Source organism: Phyllobates terribilis, unplaced genomic scaffold (assembly GCF_046119375.1).
Source record: "Phyllobates terribilis strain yellow unplaced genomic scaffold, ASM4611937v1 Scaffold_13__5_contigs__length_258822181, whole genome shotgun sequence".
NCBI classification, from domain to species: domain Eukaryota; kingdom Metazoa; phylum Chordata; class Amphibia; order Anura; family Dendrobatidae; genus Phyllobates; species Phyllobates terribilis.
Genome location: NW_027362773.1, coordinates 211,219,754 through 211,237,543, shown reverse-complemented (window position 1 = coordinate 211,237,543; position 17,790 = coordinate 211,219,754). Strand labels below are relative to the sequence as shown.

The following is a 17,790-nucleotide window of genomic DNA, read 5'->3' as shown; positions in this document are numbered from 1 at the left end:
ACATAATATTTGGGGGCCCTATTGGGGCTCATGAGCCTAAAGTCATAGTAGTAACACTATGGGCTCTGGAAAAGGGGGCATGTCAAAATCTTACCACCTGACTGGGCACCTATTTGTGTATTTTCACCCCAAATTGTCACGTTTCCTGATTATATTGTAAAATGTTTTTTTTTTCTCAGCGGAAACATTTATTTGTCATAGAGGGGAGCAAATTTGTGGTAAATAATGTAGCAGTGATGCGTTTTGACCGCGTATGGGTAAAAAAAACACACTCATATAATTGTAGCCTATAAAACAAGTGTCCTGTGCAGCTGTAACCTTTATTCATTTCCCCCCATGTTTGTGAGTGCAGTATGTCAGTTTATTTTCCTCAGAATAGTAGAGTTTGGGGAAAGCCTCTACCAATATGGCCGTGCGGTCCCGTCAAGAACTCGTGTTTGCGTCATCACGTTCGTCCAATCACATACGACGTACTTGAGCTTCGGCCAATCGGATTAGGGCGCGCGGTCTGGTTCCAAAGTGTGGCGGAAGTGCTGGGATTTTCCACGTGTATTTAGCTACCTCATGTCGGGAGATATGTCCGCTGGCTCCGGCTCCGGTTCGGGTGTCCACAAGAGGAGCCTGGCAGAGCTGCTCGGTATATCTGTCCGCTATTATTTCACGAGCCTGGAACACACTAGCTGCTATGCTATCTAACCTGGGCTTGAATTGGGCTGTTGCATGTAGGGAGACTACAACCCCCAGTATACCCTGACAGCTCTCATGCTAGGGGTAGTAGTTTTGTAATGGAGGCCACTACTGCAGAGAAGCAATTTTCTGTCTATGATTCATCAATTTATGTGAATATGTGATTATTATTTTTTTATTTTTATTGGTCGGTGCTGCAGATTTGATCCGTTCTGTCTGTTCACTCTGCAGATTCTGCAGACAGATTTCACCCTTTGCAATGCATGCACGTTTATTTTTACTGCAAGATGTGCAGCAGATCCACACAAGGGTTAAAATGCATTTTAAAAAAATAAAATAAAAATTGTATATGCAAATAGTAAGTTATACAATGTGGATCGGACTGAACGCCAATGAGCAAACTCACGTGTGATATTCCGTGCAGAGAAAAGCCTCGTGTACCTTACTTTTGGTCCTGTCTTCAGATGAGTCTGGGTGTATTTAGGCTGTGTTCACACAGCGCTTTTTGAGGATAAAAATCCTTTAAAAAAATGCTTAGAAAATTCTTCCTACTTATTTCTATGGGAAATCCAATTTGCTGATCATCATGTTTTTCACCAGGCATGAAAAAAAAATCAAGTGAATTTCACTGTCCAACCTCAAGGCTGAAAAAAACAAAAAATAGCTTTTCTCAGGCTATGTGCACATGTTCAGTATCTGCAGCAGATTTTTCCGCACTAAACTCGAGTAATGGCAGGAACATTGCTGCATAAAATGTCTTTTTTTTTATATGTTTTTGCTTGCATTTTTTTTTATCCTGTTCATTTGAATCGTTTAAAAAAAACGCAGCAAAAACACTGAAAAGTGACCCGTTGAAAAATTGCTTTGATGGTTCAAATCTACAAGGGAAAAATAAGCAGTGTGTGCATGAGACGTCAGAGATGTCATTTACTTTGCTGGTCCTGTAAAATGCCTAAAACGCATGAAAACTGCTTCAGGAAAAGAAAAACTTCCAAACACTCAAAAAAAAAAAAAAAAAAAAAAAAAAAAAGTGTTGTACACTTGACACTAGTTTTTGAAAGCCTAAAAAAAAAACTTAGTGTGAACTTAGCCTTACTGCATCAGCTCTGAGTGTGAAGGGGGCTGACTGACAGGCTAATTTCCATAGCTAAGCCAGAGAAGGGGTCTGGCTGATCTATGTAAATGATCATTCAGTCACTTTTACACACAATATTGGCCATTCAATGTGGATAATCTTTCATGTTTCTGTGCAAAATAGGTAGCATGCTATTTATTTCCACATTTTTTTTTTTAATTTCTGCTAGAATGTCATAAATCCATGCAGAAAGTTGGGATTCCCACCAGTCGTCTTTACTTACATGGCCCAGTGACCTGTCAGAAGATGTATGTGAACCCTAAATGTAGCTGTATAGTCCTTAAATACCATAGATGTTCCTTTGCATTAAAACTACTATTTCTATTTTGCACCATTTTTTCTGTCCTCTGAATGCAACCAGCAGTGTAAAGAATGGTGATTTGCCATAGGCCCATGTCTATAAAACTCTACTGTAATTGTCTCTTTTTTTAAAAAAGTTACTAAACTTCTGTATCTCATTGTCTCTTTTAAAAAGTTACCAAACTTTTTTATCTTGTGTATCTGGAGCAGAAGGTCCATTTACATGTATACATGACCCCGAATATACCCAGGGCACCCGAAAACTGAAACTGATATATGAGCAGAGTGTGTAAGTTTTCTGGCAGCCCCTTATACAACCTCTCCCCATGACCTCCAGAATTAGTTTTGTGCCTGAATCAGACATGTATGGAGGAATCGGAGCCGAGTCCTATCTCATCAACCCCCATCTCTCCGTCTGTGGGGGTCTTAATTGGCGCAGAAGCGCTGATGGGAGTTATTGAGTCAGTCGCGGACTGGGCCCCTGATGTGAGCAGATTGTATTGGCTCCTCGTTACTTGCAATCTCATCAATCTGAACACATAAATATATAATTTTTCAGCTAACCGGCCCAAGAAAGCTGACAGGAAAGCTGAATCCGGCAATAAAAGCCTTCAGGAGGCCGCTCTGTATCTGCTGAGCTGTCGCCAGGATGTCAATCAGTTTCTTTTGGAGGTGAGTCGAGTTTTGGCGTCACCTGGAAGACGCCATATGCTTACTTAGCATCTCCAAATTGCTCCCTATAGTTGTTTTCGTAGAATTATTGGTTAAATTTACACGTGCAATACAGAAGATTATTGTATCCACTCAATTTGTGCCTAAATCAGACACTTGTCCATAATTCCTATAGTCAGACATAGGGCAGGTTCCTCCTCTGCAGTCTGCGTCTGACCATATTTCCTCTTTAGGTGGAGGCTCTTCCATGTAAGAAGGTGCGCAGCGATGACGGCTCAGCCTCCGCTCCTATTTTGGAGGCTACGGCATTTGCAGACAAGTTTATTGGTAAGTGTATTGTGTTATATCAATATATCAGATCGACACTCTGCTTCCCACCGCATGAGCTGTTGTCAGCACCCTCGGCAACTGGATGTCCACATCTCCACTCCGTACCCTGCTTTGTGGCCTTCATCAATAAAATAAGCCCAGACAGCCCATTTAAAGATCTTTGAGCAAGTTGTTTCAAACTCCAACTCCGCAGGGCATGCTTGGTGTAGTAGTTTTGTAATGGTCCTCTGCTACTTTGCATTTGCAGATTGATTTTCCACCTTTTTTCTCCCCTTTTCCAAGTATCTGCGATGCGAGATAAAGCATTACTCATGAACTTACCGCCAAATGTACTGGGAGCCAAAGCCGCCTTGTGTAATATCCAGAAGATCTGTCATAATGTTGGAAACGGGGCAGAAGAAACGTTGCTGAGCCGGGAACAAAGGGTGAGAGAAGGCGGTAATGACATGACTGTGTAGAGTTCTAATATGCCAGTCGTGAGAAATATAATGTAAAATACATATGCAAATAAGGCTGGAAGTGCATTAGGGGTGTGGTAATGCACTTACACTGCTTTCAAGTGCATTGATGCCCCCGGTGCACTTCCAGCTTCATTTGCATATGGCCTCTATGCTAGATTTGTAGTGATGGGCACAATAAAAGTATTATTATTGGTGAATACACACCTATACATCATGACAGGACCTGATAGACCTATTTATAGTTAGCGGGGGTCTTTAGAGCGCTCTTCGTGTATTGTCATGTGATGGATTAATCCCTGGATTGAATCACATTGCATATTACACAAAATTGCAAGGTGCAACCTCATGTTGCCTTAAAGTGACAGACTTAGTCATCCCCGTTACCATTTAAATGGGTCTTAGATGTTGACCTACAGCTGTTTCTCCCATCCCACACATGTGCATGCTCGCTCGGTATTCTTCATAGGAGAAGGGAAGTAAGCTGGTGTCAGATATGTGGCAGCTGCTTATCTTCTTTGTTCTCAAAGGATCAAGCATGTTCACCTTCGACATGCCCAAACCTTCTGTCTCTCTAATATCTGCCATCAAGCGGAAATTCTGACTTTAATTTGTCTGACGTTGTAGTTGGAAATCTTTTATTCTCCCTCCGTCCTCGTCACCATCCTTTGTGCTTTGTAGGGAGACGGTGACCATGTCATATTTTGTCCATTCCTTACAGGACAGGTTGACGGATTTTCTTCACACATTAAAGAGACTTCAAGTGGAAAATTGCTTTAGTCGCTCCGTTTTTTTAAAGCAGATCTGGGAACAAGAAGTAAGTGCCCCTGGGGAGTAAGATACTAAATCTGCGGATAGAGGACGGAAGTGCCTCTAGTAAAAGTGTGGGATCCACATTCATTCCTACTGAATAAAGCTGTTCTGCAGTAGCTGTTAGAATTTTCATTGTGCCGCCAAGCAGTAACTGCATTAAGAAGGTCTTGTAGTGTGGCAATATTTCATATCTTTGATCTCTCCCTGGTAGCGCCCTCCTGCTGTCGAAGTTGTATGGCACTTGCAGAACTCGGACATTGTCGGACTGGAGGACGTATTGGAGAGGCAAGTGTTAAATGGGAAATGAGACAACCTTGGAAAACACATTAACCGGCTGCACACCATATAGCTGTCGGCCGAACGCTCCTTTATCCGACAGCTCTCTCTCCTGACTCTCTGTAAATATGCACGCTCAGCCTGGCCGAGCTAGTATGCATTTTTATAGGTGTATGGGGGAGAGGGGAGTTAGCTGCTGCTAAATGTCCCCATATAGGTAGGTAAGTCCCCATCTAAAATCTAGCCACTCCTTTCTCTGTAGTTGCAGGGACCCTTGCTCTGTGGTGGACTGGTTCTGCGGGGAGTTGCATTCACTCTTCCTGCACATGGAAAAGTCTCTTGATGTAGAATTTTGTGAGCAGATGATATCTGGTGAGTTGCCTTACTACTGACTTATTAGATTTTTTTATATATATAAAAAAAAAAAAAAAAAATCTATTTGGCAGCATCTCTGCTCCAGTGTCCTCATGACAACACTTATTGACTGTGCAAATCCACATCCAGGACCACAGTTAACCAGTGTTATTCAAGTGCCGGAAGCGGGCGGATGCGTGACTGCAAGTATGTTCTTTGTATTCATGCGGTCACATGCCAAGTAGACATTCATGGCCTCGTTTAATACCAGTGAATCGATTGAGGCCAAACACGTCTAGTCGGAATGTGGCTAGAAGTGTGCGATTCACATACTTGCGGTCACATCACCTCCCAGAGAATCCTGACAGTGCGCGCTGAGAGGATTCACAAGTCTGCAATCACATAGAGGGACTGCAGACTTGTACCCCAAGGACAGACAACCCCTTTAATTCTCCAGTTTCCCCTTTAATTTTTTTTGCTTTTGTATAGGTTTCTTGATTGTGCTGATTGGAAAAGCTTTCTGTAAGTCTTCTGTATCCGGGAGAAAACCTGAATGTTCCCAAATTACCAAGGTAAGAGAAGGTCCAAGCATAAATCCTTCGACTGATGCTTAAAGTGTGACCTTCGTTTTAATTATTATTCATAAATCAAGGTGAACGTAAAACTTTTTAGTATATCAGATAAATCCGCTTCTTTCTCCTCCTGGACTCATCTTTCATTCTGAATCCATGGCTAAAATCTGTATTCAGTGAATACAGACTTTCCCATTACTGAGATAGGAGATGATAGTTGGTGCTTTTAAAGTTCTATGAAACTCACAGCAGAATGTGTGTCGGCCTCTATCTCCTCCCTAGAATGACTGTGTCGGCCTCTAGCTCCTCCCTAGAATGGCTGTGTGTCCCTCTAGCTCCTCCCTAGAATGGCTGTGTGTCCCTCTAGCTCCTCCCTAGAATGGCTGTGTGTCCCTCTAGCTCCTCCCTAGAATGGCTGTGTGTCCCTCTAGCTCCTCCCTAGAATGGCTGTGTGTCCCTCTAGCTCCTCCCTAGAATGGCTGTGTGTCCCTCTAGCTCCTCCCTAGAATGGCTGTGTGTCCCTCTAGCTCCTCCCTAGAATGGCTGTGTGTCCCTCTAGCTCCTCCCTAGAATGGCTGTGTGTCCCTCTAGCTCCTCCCTAGAATGGCTGTGTGTCCCTCTAGCTCCTCCCTAGAATGGCTGTGTGTCCCTCTAGCTCCTCCCTAGAATGGCTGTGTGTCCCTCTAGCTCCTCCCTAGAATGGCTGTGTGTCCCTCTAGCTCCTCCCTAGAATGGCTGTGTGTCCCTCTAGCTCCTCCCTAGGATGGCTGTGTGTCCCTCTAGCTCCTCCCTAGGATGGCTGTGTGTCCCTCTAGCTCCTCCCTAGGATGGCTGTGTGTCCCTCTAGCTCCTCCCTAGGATGGCTGTGTGTCCCTCTAGCTCCTCCCTAGGATGGCTGTGTGTCCCTCTAGCTCCTCCCTAGGATGGCTGTGTGTCCCTCTAGCTCCTCCCTAGGATGGCTGTGTGTCCCTCTAGCTCCTCCCTAGGATGGCTGTGTGTCCCTCTAGCTCCTCCCTAGGATGGCTGTGTGTCCCTCTAGCTCCTCCCTAGAATGGCTGTGTGTCCCTCTAGCTCCTCCCTAGAATGGCTGTGTGTCCCTCTAGCTCCTCCCTAGAATGGCTGTGTGTCCCTCTAGCTCCTCCCTAGAATGGCTGTGTGTCCCTCTAGCTCCTCCCTAGAATGGCTGTGTGTCCCTCTAGCTCCTCCCTAGAATGGCTGTGTGTCCCTCTAGCTCCTCCTTAGAATGGCTGTGTGTCCCTCTAGCTCCTCCCTAGAATGGCTGTGTGTCCCTCTAGCTCCTCCTTAGAATGGCTGTGTGTCCCTCTAGCTCCTCCTTAGAATGGCTGTGTGTCCCTCTTGCTCCTCCTTAGAATGGCTGTGTGTTCCTCTTGCTCCTCCTTAGAATGGCTGTGTCCCTCTTGCTCCTCCTTAGAATGGCTGTGTGTCCCTCTTGCTCCTCCTTAGAATGGCTGTGTGTTCATTTAGCTCCTCCCTAGAATGGCTGTGTGTCCCTCTAGCTCCTCCCTAGAATGGCTGTGTGTCCCTCTAGCTCCTCCCTAGAATGGCTGTGTGTCCCTCTAGCTCCTCCCTAGAATGGCTGTGTGTCCCTCTAGCTCCTCCCTAGAATGGCTGTGTGTCCCTCTAGCTCCTCCTTAGAATGGCTGTGTGGTCCTCTAGCTCCTCCTTAGAATGGCTGTGTGGTCCTCTAGCTCCTCCTTAGAATGGCTGTGTGGTCCTCTAGCTCCTCCTTAGAATGGCTGTGTGGTCCTCTAGCTCCTCCTTAGAATGGCTGTGTGGTCCTCTAGCTCCTCCCTAGAATGGCTGTGTGGTCCTCTAGCTCCTCCCTAGAATGGCTGTGTGGTCCTCTAGCTCCTCCCTAGAATGGCTGTGTGGTCCTCTAGCTCCTCCCTAGAATGGCTGTGTGGTCCTCTAGCTCCTCCCTAGAATGGCTGTGTGGTCCTCTAGCTCCTCCCTAGAATGGCTGTGTGGTCCTCTAGCTCCTCCCTAGAATGGCTGTGTGGTCCTCTAGCTCCTCCCTAGAATGGCTGTGTGGTCCTCTAGCTCCTCCCTAGAATGGCTGTGTGGTCCTCTAGCTCCTCCCTAGAATGGCTGTGTGGTCCTCTAGCTCCTCCCTAGAATGGCTGTGTGGTCCTCTAGCTCCTCCCTAGAATGGCTGTGTGGTCCTCTAGCTCCTCCCTAGAATGGCTGTGTGGTCCTCTAGCTCCTCCCTAGAATGGCTGTGTGGTCCTCTAGCTCCTCCCTAGAATGGCTGTGTGGTCCTCTAGCTCCTCCCTAGAATGGCTGTGTGGTCCTCTAGCTCCTCCCTAGAATGGCTGTGTGGTCCTCTAGCTCCTCCCTAGAATGGCTGTGTGGTCCTCTAGCTCCTCCCTAGAATGGCTGTGTGGTCCTCTAGCTCCTCCCTAGAATGGCTGTGTGGTCCTCTAGCTCCTCCCTAGAATGGCTGTGTGGTCCTCTAGCTCCTCCCTAGAATGGCTGTGTGGCCCTCTAGCTCTGCCCCCTCCATAGAGTTTTAAAATCACCAACTGTCATCTCCTATCTGAGTAATGCGGAAATCTGTCTTAACTGTATAGAATTTTTAACCATAAATTGAGAGTGAAATGAGTCCAGGAGGAGAAATAAAAGAAATCTGCTTCTAATATACAGTGCCTACAAGTAGTATTCAACCCCCTGCAGATTTAGCTGGTTGACACATGCGGAATTAACTTGGCATTGTGACATTTGTACTGTAGATCAGCCTGGAAGTGGGAAATGCACTGCAGCAAATTTTTTTTTTTTTTTTTTTTTTTTAAAACGTTAAAAGTTAATTCAGAGTGTCATTTATTATTCAACCCCTCAAACCACAAGAATTCTGTTTGGTCCCCCTAAAGTATTAAGAAGTAGTTCAGGCACCAAGAATAATGAGCTTCACATGTGTGGATTAAAGATCTCTTTTGCCAGCCTTTTCTGACTATTTAAGACCCTCCCCAAACTTGTGAACAGCACTCAGACATGGTCAACATGGGAAAGACAAAGGAGCATTCCAAGGCCATCAGAGACAAGATCGTGGAGGGTCACAAGGCTGGCAAGGGGTACAAAACCCTTTCCAAGGAGTTGGGCCTACCTGTCTCCACTGTTGGGAGCATCATCCGTAAGTGGAAGGCTTATGGAACTACTGTTAGCCTTCCACGGCCAGGACAGCCTTTGAAAGTGTCCTCCCATGCCGAGGCCAGGCTTGTCCGAAGAGTCAAGGCTAACCCAAGGACAACAAGGAAGGAGCTCCGGGAAGATCTCATGGCAGTGGGGACATTGGTTTCAGTCAATACCATAAGTAACGTACTCCACCGCAATGGTATCCGTTCCAGACGAGCCCGTAAGGTACCTTTACTTTCAAAGCGTCATGTCAAGGCTCGTCTACAGTTTGCTCATGATCACTTGGAGGACTCTGAAACAGACTGGTTCAAGGTTCTATGGTCTGATGAGACCAAGATCGAGATCTTTGGTGCCAACCACACACGTGACGTTTGGAGACTGGATGGCACTGCATACGACCCCAAGAATACCATCCCTACAGTCAAGCATGGTGGTGGCAGCATCATGCTGTGGGGCTGTTTCTCAGCCAAGGGGCCTGGCCATCTGGTCCGCATCCATGGGAAGATGGATAGCACGGCCTACCTGGAGATTTTGGCCAAGAACCTCCGCTCCTCCATCAAGGATCTTAAGATGGGTCGTAATTTCATCTTCCAACAAGACAACGACCCAAAGCACACAGCCAAGAAAACCAAGGCCTGGTTCAAGAGGGAAAAAGTCAAGGTGTTGGAGTGGCCTAGTCAGTCTCCTGACCTTAACCCAATTGAAAACTTGTGGAAGGAGCTCAAGAATAAAGTCCACATGAGACACCCAAAGAACCTAGATAACTTGGAGAAGATCTGCATGGAGGAGTGGGCCAAGATAACTCCACAGACCTGTGCCGGCCTGATCAGGTCTTATAAAAGACGATTATTAGCTGTAATTGCAAACAAGGGTTATTCCACAAAATATTAAACATAGGGGTTGTATAATAATTGACCCACACTTTTATGTTTAAAATTTAATAAAATTCAACTGAGCAACATAACTTTTTGGTTTGTAAGATTTATGCTTCTGTTCATAAAACCTACTCTCGTTTGCAGTTTGAAGGCTCTAACTTATTTGCATCTTATCAAACCAGCTAAATCTGCAGGGGGTTGAATACTACTTGTAGGCACTGTATATTACAAAGCTTCTTATTTTCACGTGTACTATTGATTTATGGAATAAAAGTTAAAATGATTTCTAACATTATTTTCTTTTTCTGTGTCAGATTGCGCTCTCCATATTGGATAAAATGCTTTCACGTAAGTGATTTGGGGGAGACTGTAAGTTGGTATTTATCCATCCCTGAAATAGACGCTCCATATTCTGCGTTGTAGTCTGGGACTGCATTCACGATTCTGCTGGCTTCAGAGCTTCCAGCATTCACCATTGACTTACAGCTCACTCATTATTGGAAGCCAGGAGGTGTACAATGGTCCAAAATAAGTAAAACTAATTGCTCCTCTGCATCATGGAAACGCCGCAATCCGGGTCTGTCAGCAAGCCTGTTGACTGTTTCCAATTGAAACCAGCAGAATTGCAAAGGCAACATTGGACTGTAGTACCTCTTAAAAAGTGAGATCTAAGGATGAAAGACCCTTTTTAAATTTCCCATAGTAATGGGGGGACATGTTCTCTTCCAGGGTTTCTTGATTGTATTCCTGAAGCCCATAGTGAGGAGTCTTACAAGCCCGGAGTGGAGCAGTTCTGGTACGTGAAGGCCGTTACACCCAGATGTGTGTTCTCTGTATCTGTCATTTCCCTTTTTATTTCAGTGATTTGTGTACTTTCTTAGGGGGGAACCAATTTACCTGGGAGTAATATAATTCTCATAATACTATGCTTGTCTTTAGTAGCACCTTGTGTTTCTGTGTGCAAGAAATGATCCACTTATCACCCCCTGTTCTTTCACTTGGAGGCTAATAGGGGAAACTGAACCCATGATGGGCAACTTGTGGGGCTAATCTGGTGTCTGTTCTTTTGCAGGTTAATTGCCTATGATGCTTCTAGATACAGGGTGCGTGTGATTCCGGAATTTCTGGAGGATTTTTTTATTCATACCCTGAGCCAGACCCTCGTCTTCAGGCCAAAGCTAAAGGGTAACACACAGGTGTCCTGATAAGAGATGCTGGGAAGAGTGCGAACGTGCAATATACCGTGAATGATAGTTTTCGACTACTCACAGGATTGTACTGAGACTCCACCGTACACTGTAGCTGGGGTGTGGAGTCCCGGTTACTTCTCACTGCTGGACGTATATGTTGCTGTGCCATTAGTAAGACTGATAGGAACAGTTGAGCTCTGTACTCTTATCGCCCTCAACCGTGAAGAACTTAAAGGGGGTTATCCAGGTGCATAAACATTGAACGGTGCTGAAATGTGTAGCAGCCGCTGCCGGGAACTGCAGTTCAGCTCCATTCAATGTCAAGCTTATAGCAGCCGATCAGTGCAGTTGTCGGATCCCCACTTCTAAAGTCGTTTATCAGGAGCTCGCTGGTTCCCTGGCTTTCTGCTAAGGGGAGCAGTGTGCTCCTGAAGACTGAAGGTTCGGACCAGCGACATGGTTGCAACCTCTTACCCTGACTGTGCTCTCTCCTGTGTCGATATCAGAGGCAGCTTTTCCTCCACAGCATCTGAGGAGCAAAGAAAACCCCGCAGGGGTGTCCGGTAAACTGGGCAACGAACTGAACACTAAGGAACTAAAAAGTTCTTCTTTCTTGAGAACGGAGAGGATTTTTCATGGGAGATAAATTGGAGAGTTGCTCGTTCTTGTAAACTCATTACAATTTTACCCATTTAACAAGATGAGACTACCCCTTTAAATGCACTTGCGACCATGCACTGTGGATCTGGACCGGTGCTCTTTAACAGGCACTTGCATCTCAGTTTCTTCCATGACCCATCCTGTGAGGGCAAGGCTGGTATCCGTCACTTGCCCTCTGTCCTCATACTTGCAATATATCCATGTCCCCGGGCTCTGGGACACCCGGAGTCAGCAAGTCGTGTTTTATGACGTGTCCCGTGTCATTGCTGCCACTTATACGCTTATTACTATGACCTGGATTTCATCATAGTTACGGAATTACTATGATCATCACTTTATAGTCCGCTGTCTTTTTATAGGTAAGGGAAAAATAAAAGAATCCAAGTCCATTATTTATCTGTAATACTCAGCAATTAATAAGAAATCTGCTCCCTGTGCAGAACATGGGGCCTATAGATGCAAAGTAACTGTTGGGGGCAAGTAAGTGTAGATGTTGTTCTTCTGTCTCCACACTGATGATGCAAAAAGAGCAGAGTTGCAGTGTAAAGTATGTTGGATGGGCTTCAGATTAGACACCGGAGTTGAGCAGGAGTTGGACTATCATGTGCATGTTTGGAGGATATGTAGGGGGTCCGATCTGTGGGGATCCATTTAGGTGGGGACCATATAGTGTGCACAAATGTATTTTCCGTCATTGGTTTCAGTCTTTTCCCTTTTGCTGTCGTTCTGCACATAGTGTCTGACGCCATACGGTTACAGGGAGGTTGGAGTTTTGCAAAAACGTGCCCGCTGCTTACGACCTTATACCGGAAGGTAAGATCGGATTAATTTCCCTATGACGTGCACCCTCGGCCTAGCCGTGCATGCATGCATACCCAATATGGACGCTCCCTGACACCTTTGGCTACTTGTGCTTCCTCTGACATCATTGCTCATTAAAGGGTTAGTCAGTCTCACCAAAATCCATTTTGGCTGCAATTTATGCAATGTGTACAGGCCCCTATACACATGAGCTTTGATGACTTGCCGCTTCTTCTTGATCTGTGGATCCCACCCGTCTTATTCCCTTCCAGTTGTTTGTCCTCCTTAATGCCGAAAAGCTGTTGTCTCGCATACAAAGGGTTCTGGATACGCAGGAGGTGAACTGGCACCATGTTTTAGCCTGCGTCTCCTGCCTGGTCGTTTGCCAGTCTGAAGCTCAAGCACTGGTGAAAGGTGAGAAATGTCCAGATCGCTGCATCCAACAGGTGGCGCTATATAGTTCTAGTCCAATTTGCAAATGTGCAGATATTCAGATTATATTGTGCACCACCTTGTGGCGGATCAGTGGTACTGCGGCCTGAACTTTGCAGTTTTGTCCCCATCATCCTTATACTGAACATTTAAGTTTTTCACCTTCTTTTCTCGGTTTTAGATCTTCTGAGCCGTCTCCTGTCACAAGCCTTTGACACTTACGAGCTGGAGTACTTAATCACCGCCTTCCTCGTAGCTCGACAAGCAGCATTGGAAGGACCTGCGGCGTTTATGTCCTACACAGAATGGTTCAAGGTAAAGAAGCGTGGCACCCAATCGTTCAGCGAAAAATAAAAAAAAAATTATGGAGAAAAAAACAAAAGCGCAAAAAGCAGGAAGGGGTTAAAAGCCGCCATATTAGATGCGACAATGTACACCGCAGCTATGAGTTGGAAGACTTTCTCGGGGTGACTGAAGTTTATTATTCCCTTCTTTTAGGGTACTTTTGGTACGCCCAGTTCACACCAGAGCATCACCAAGAAGTCGCTGCTTTTCCTCTTGAAATTTCTGTCCGATTTGGTCCCTTATGAAACGTCACAATACTTAAAGGTAAGTTCATACAGGGTCTTTACATGTTTTTTTTTTTTTTTTTTGAGATATTAGAAAATGGGGTCGTCTTGTCCGCAGGCTGCGTCTGGTATTGTAGCTTCACTATGTTCAAGTTTATGTGCAGTTCCAGGCTTAGTCCAAGGACCAGGGGGGCGCTGTTTCTGAACTGGATCAAGAAAACTAGAAAATCCCTTTTTAAATTTTTGCAGGTGCACATCCTCCATCCACCATTTGTGGCAGCCAAATTACGCCCCCTGTTGATGGAGTACATCACGCTGGCTAAAACCCGGCTTGCAGACATGAAGGTGAGGTTGTGGATGAAGGCGGTCGGAGGCGGATTGACTGGACATGATTCGCTTTGGCTGATTGCATTGTTTCTGTGTTTGCAGGTTTCCATTGAAGACATGGGCTTGTATGAGGACCTCTCCGTAGCCTCCGACAGAAATCAGGTATGGGACACCTGGGTGAGGACGTATTCTCATACCCTGTGTCTGGAAGGGGTTAAAATACACCATCTTTATGAAAACAGTCCTTGTTATCCATAGCAGCCAATTGCAGCACAGCTTTGATATTATCTCAGCTGATTTAGACATGAAAGCTGAGCTCTGATTGGTTGTTATGTACAGCCGGGACAGTGTAGCTCACGTCTCCCGTGTATCTCCGGCTCCGCAGACACAACCTCAGGCACAGCAAGACGTAGAGAAGGCCGTACAGATATTCCAGAATACCGGCAAGATCCCGGCCAGTGTCATGGAGGCCAGGTAGGTGCAGCTCGTCTGCCGCTCGCCGTCAGGGCATGCTGGGAGTTTTAGTTTCATGACCGCTGCAGTGGCATTCCTCTGTCAGTGATGCCTCACTTTTCCTTCATTGCCTAATGCTGGCATTGCCCCCAGCCTCGCACCCTCTACACAGGGAACGGTCACAGCCCCTCCTGAAATACTCTGTGCTGAGGTGGCTCAGTCTGCCATTAGTAGCCAAGATGGTGCCCGTGTTCTGTATTAGTGACTCCTCCGACAGTTAGGAAAACAATATCCTGGGAATGTCGTGTGTCCCAGATCCCTGTGACAATCCTCTGATAGCTCTGCGCTGCGTCCTGTGTTAATTGGCTGCGCTGCGTCCTGTGTTAATTGGCTGCGCTGCGTCCTGTGTATTGGCTGCGCTGCGTCCTGTGTATTGGCTGCGCTGCGTCCTGTGTATTGTGTATTGGCTGCGCTGCGTCCTGTGTATTGTGTATTGGCTGCGCTGCGTCCTGTGTATTGGCTGCGCTGCGTCCTGTGTATTGGCTGCGCTGCGTCCTGTGTATTGGCTGCGCTGCGTCCTGTGTATTGGCTGCGCAGCGTCCTGTGTATTGTCTGCGCAGCGTCCTGTGTATTGTCTGCGCAGCGTCCTGTGTATTCTCTGCGCAGATCTCACACCCTGATATGTCTCTGCTCTTTCTCAGCATCTTCCGGAGGCCATATTATACATCCCGCTTCCTCCCTGCGCTGCTGAGCCCCAGAGCGGTCTGTATACCACATCTGCTCCATCATGGAGGCATTATTTTCTCATGTATTTCTCCTTTTCTTTCTCTTTGATTCTTTTTCTTTTGTTCTCTTTTTCTCTTTCTCTCTCTATTTCATTCTTTTTTTTCTCTTACACCCCAGAATCCATTCTTTTATTGTACATTGGTGGTATATATATTATATATATACTATGTATGTATGTATTATATACTGCTCAAAATAATAAAGGGAACACTTAAACAACAGAATATAACTCCAAGTAAATCAAACTTCTGTGAAATCAAACTGTCCACTTAGGAAGCAACACTGATTGACAATCAATTTCACATGCTGTTGTGCAAATGGAATAGACAATAGATGGAAATTATTGGCAATTATCAAGACTCCCTCAATAAAGGAGTGGTTCTGCAGGTGGAGACCACAGACCACATCTCAGTACCAATGCTTTCTGGCTCATGTTTTGGTCACTTTTGAACGTTAGTTGAGCTTTCACACTCGTGGTAGCATGAGACGGACTCTACAACCCACAGAAGTTGCTCAGGTAGTGCAGCTCATCCAGGATGGCACATCAATGCGAGCTGTGGCAAGAAGGTTTGCTGTGCCTGTCAGCATGGTGTCCAGAGGCTGGAGGCGCTACCAGGAGACGTGGAGGGGGCCGTAGGAGGGCAACAACCCAGCAGCAGGACCGCTACCTCCGCCTTTGTGCAAAGGAGGAACAGGAGGAGCCCTGCAAAATGACCTCCAGCAGGTCACAAATGTGCATCTGTCTGCACAAACGGTTAGAAACTGAGTCCATGAGGGTGGTATGAGGGCCCGACGTCCACAGATGGGGGTTGTGCTCACAGCCCAACACCGTGCAGGACGCTTGGCATTTGCCACAGAACACCAGGATTGGCAAAGTCGCCACTGGCGCCCTGTGCTCTTCACAGATGAAAGCAGGTTCACACTGAGCACATGTGACAGACGTGACAGAGTCTGGAGACGCAGTGGAGAGCGATCTGCTGCCTGCAACATCCTTCAGCATGACCGGTTTGGCAGTGGGTCAGTAATGGTGTGGGGTGGCATTTCTTTGGAGGGCCGCACAGCCCTCCATGTGCTCGCCAGAGGTAGCCTGACTGCCATTAGGTACCGAGATGAGATCCTCAGACCCCTTGTGAGACCATATGCTGGTGCGGTTGGCCCTGGGTTCCTCCTAATGCAGGACAATGCCAGACCTCATGTGGCTGGAGTGTGTCAGCAGTTCCTGCAAGATGAAGGCATTGAAGCTATGGACTGGACGCCCGTTCCCCAGACCTGAATCCGATTGAGCACATCTGGGACATCATGTCTCGCTCCATCCACCAACGTCACGTTGCACCACAGACTGTCCAGGAGTTGGCGGATGCTTTAGTCCAGGTCTGGGAGGAGATCCCACAGGAGACCATCCGCAACCTCATCAGGAGCATGCCCAGGCGTTGTAGGGAGGTCATACAGGCACGTGGAGGCCACACACAATACTGAGCCTCATTTTGACTTGTTTTAAGGACATTACATCAAAGTTGGATCAGCCTGTAGTGTGTTTTTCCACTTTAATTTTGGGGTTGACTCCAAATCCAGGCCTACATTGGTTAATAAATTTGATTTCCATTGATGATTTTTGTGTGATTTTGTTGTCAGCACATTCAACTTTGTACAGAACAAAGTATTCAATGAGAATATTTCATTCATTCAGATCTAGGATGTGTGATTTGAGTGTTCCCTTTATTTTTTTGAGCAGTGTGTATGTATATATGTTTATATATATATATTATATAATTTGGCCTCTCATTGCTGATTCTTGGCGCTGTATATTGTGTCCTTACAGCTCCCGGAGGCTGCAGACTCGCTGATGTTGCTCATTGACGCGCTGCGGAGGTGAGAGCTTTGTCCTATGATGTGTATAATCTGGGGATCGCACCGCCTTGTACGTCTCCGTCCCCGCTCGCTGGCGCAGATGGCAGAGCAGATGTCACCTATGTGCCCGCTAGTGAGAGATGGCAGCGCAGGAAGTCGGGCTCCGAGATCCAGTTTCCCAACTTGTTCTCACACAGAAGTTACCAAGACTGAGAACTTATCACCTACCCATAGCATAGGGGATAAGTATCCACTGACTGAGTGTCCCATTTTTTGGTGCTCCCACCTATCAGGAATTAGGGGTCCCCTGTTCTGCGTTAGAATGGCCTGCAGCTGCCTCTAGGGGGAGCTTCGAGGGCAGAGATATATTAGCCTGAGAATGTTAGGATGTGCTGGGAATTGGTAGTTTTACAGCTGGGAAGCCAAACGAATAATTTTGAAGATTGAAGTAATCTGTTCTGCATAAGTTATTACATGCCGTCTCCCTTTTACATATTTGCTCCAGAGCTGATAAGATTCCCCTTGCCGTGATGAGCTCATATCTCGATGCCTGTGAGCGGGAGAAACATCGGAAACTAGAAGGTGAGGTCAAAGTACAGGAGTGGTTAATGTCGGATAGGGGGGGGGGGAACAATGGCTGGAGCAATTAGGCTGGGGCTGTATAAGCCATTCACGGGTCAGTCTTATTGAATGGGGACGATCCTCACCCTGCACGCTGGATATAAAGCTGAATCCGAATCTTCTCCAAAAGGAAAAGACCTTAATTTGCTGGCAACTGTTTCAAGCTTCTTGCCCCTCATCAGTGAAAGGGTTGGTTAGGTGGTTGAGAGGCTTTCGACGGAGGGTCTTTTGGAGAATATTCTCGTTTGGTTTTATATCATATCCTATGTGCCAAGCCTTCTTATCAGTATTGACATATCTTACATACAGTACAGACCAAAAGTTTGGACACACCTCATTTAAAGATTTTTTTCTGTATTTTCATGACTATGAAAATTGTACATTCACACTGAAGGCATCAAAACTATGAATTAACAAATGTGGAATTATATACTTAACAAAAAAGTGTGAAACAACTGAAAATATGACTTATATTCTAGGT

The 17,790-nt window shown here is 46.1% G+C and overlaps 1 protein-coding gene across 2 annotated transcripts in view; it reads left to right on the top strand.

The window, feature by feature from the left end:
• Window positions 1-511: 511 nt before the first annotated feature.
• Window positions 512-17,790, top strand: part of FANCA (FA complementation group A) — a 38,367-nt gene continuing 21,088 nt past the window's right edge. For both annotated transcript variants that reach the window (XR_012252850.1, XM_073659209.1), the window contains exons 1-21: window positions 512-637; window positions 2,682-2,794; window positions 3,028-3,121; window positions 3,407-3,549; window positions 4,304-4,399; window positions 4,607-4,680; window positions 4,934-5,043; window positions 5,515-5,597; window positions 9,937-9,970; window positions 10,352-10,418; window positions 10,695-10,807; window positions 12,209-12,285; window positions 12,546-12,687; window positions 12,887-13,020; window positions 13,204-13,314; window positions 13,524-13,619; window positions 13,704-13,763; window positions 13,987-14,075; window positions 14,756-14,816; window positions 16,660-16,709; window positions 17,194-17,270. Coding sequence is in view for 1 of the 2 variants with exons in the window: in XM_073659209.1 (XP_073515310.1) it covers window positions 565-637; window positions 2,682-2,794; window positions 3,028-3,121; window positions 3,407-3,549; window positions 4,304-4,399; window positions 4,607-4,680; window positions 4,934-5,043; window positions 5,515-5,597; window positions 9,937-9,970; window positions 10,352-10,418; window positions 10,695-10,807; window positions 12,209-12,285; window positions 12,546-12,687; window positions 12,887-13,020; window positions 13,204-13,314; window positions 13,524-13,619; window positions 13,704-13,763; window positions 13,987-14,075; window positions 14,756-14,816; window positions 16,660-16,709; window positions 17,194-17,270 (1,897 nt within the window). In the remaining variant the exon portion in view is untranslated. The remainder of the gene's footprint in view (window positions 638-2,681; window positions 2,795-3,027; window positions 3,122-3,406; window positions 3,550-4,303; window positions 4,400-4,606; window positions 4,681-4,933; window positions 5,044-5,514; window positions 5,598-9,936; window positions 9,971-10,351; window positions 10,419-10,694; window positions 10,808-12,208; window positions 12,286-12,545; window positions 12,688-12,886; window positions 13,021-13,203; window positions 13,315-13,523; window positions 13,620-13,703; window positions 13,764-13,986; window positions 14,076-14,755; window positions 14,817-16,659; window positions 16,710-17,193; window positions 17,271-17,790) is intronic.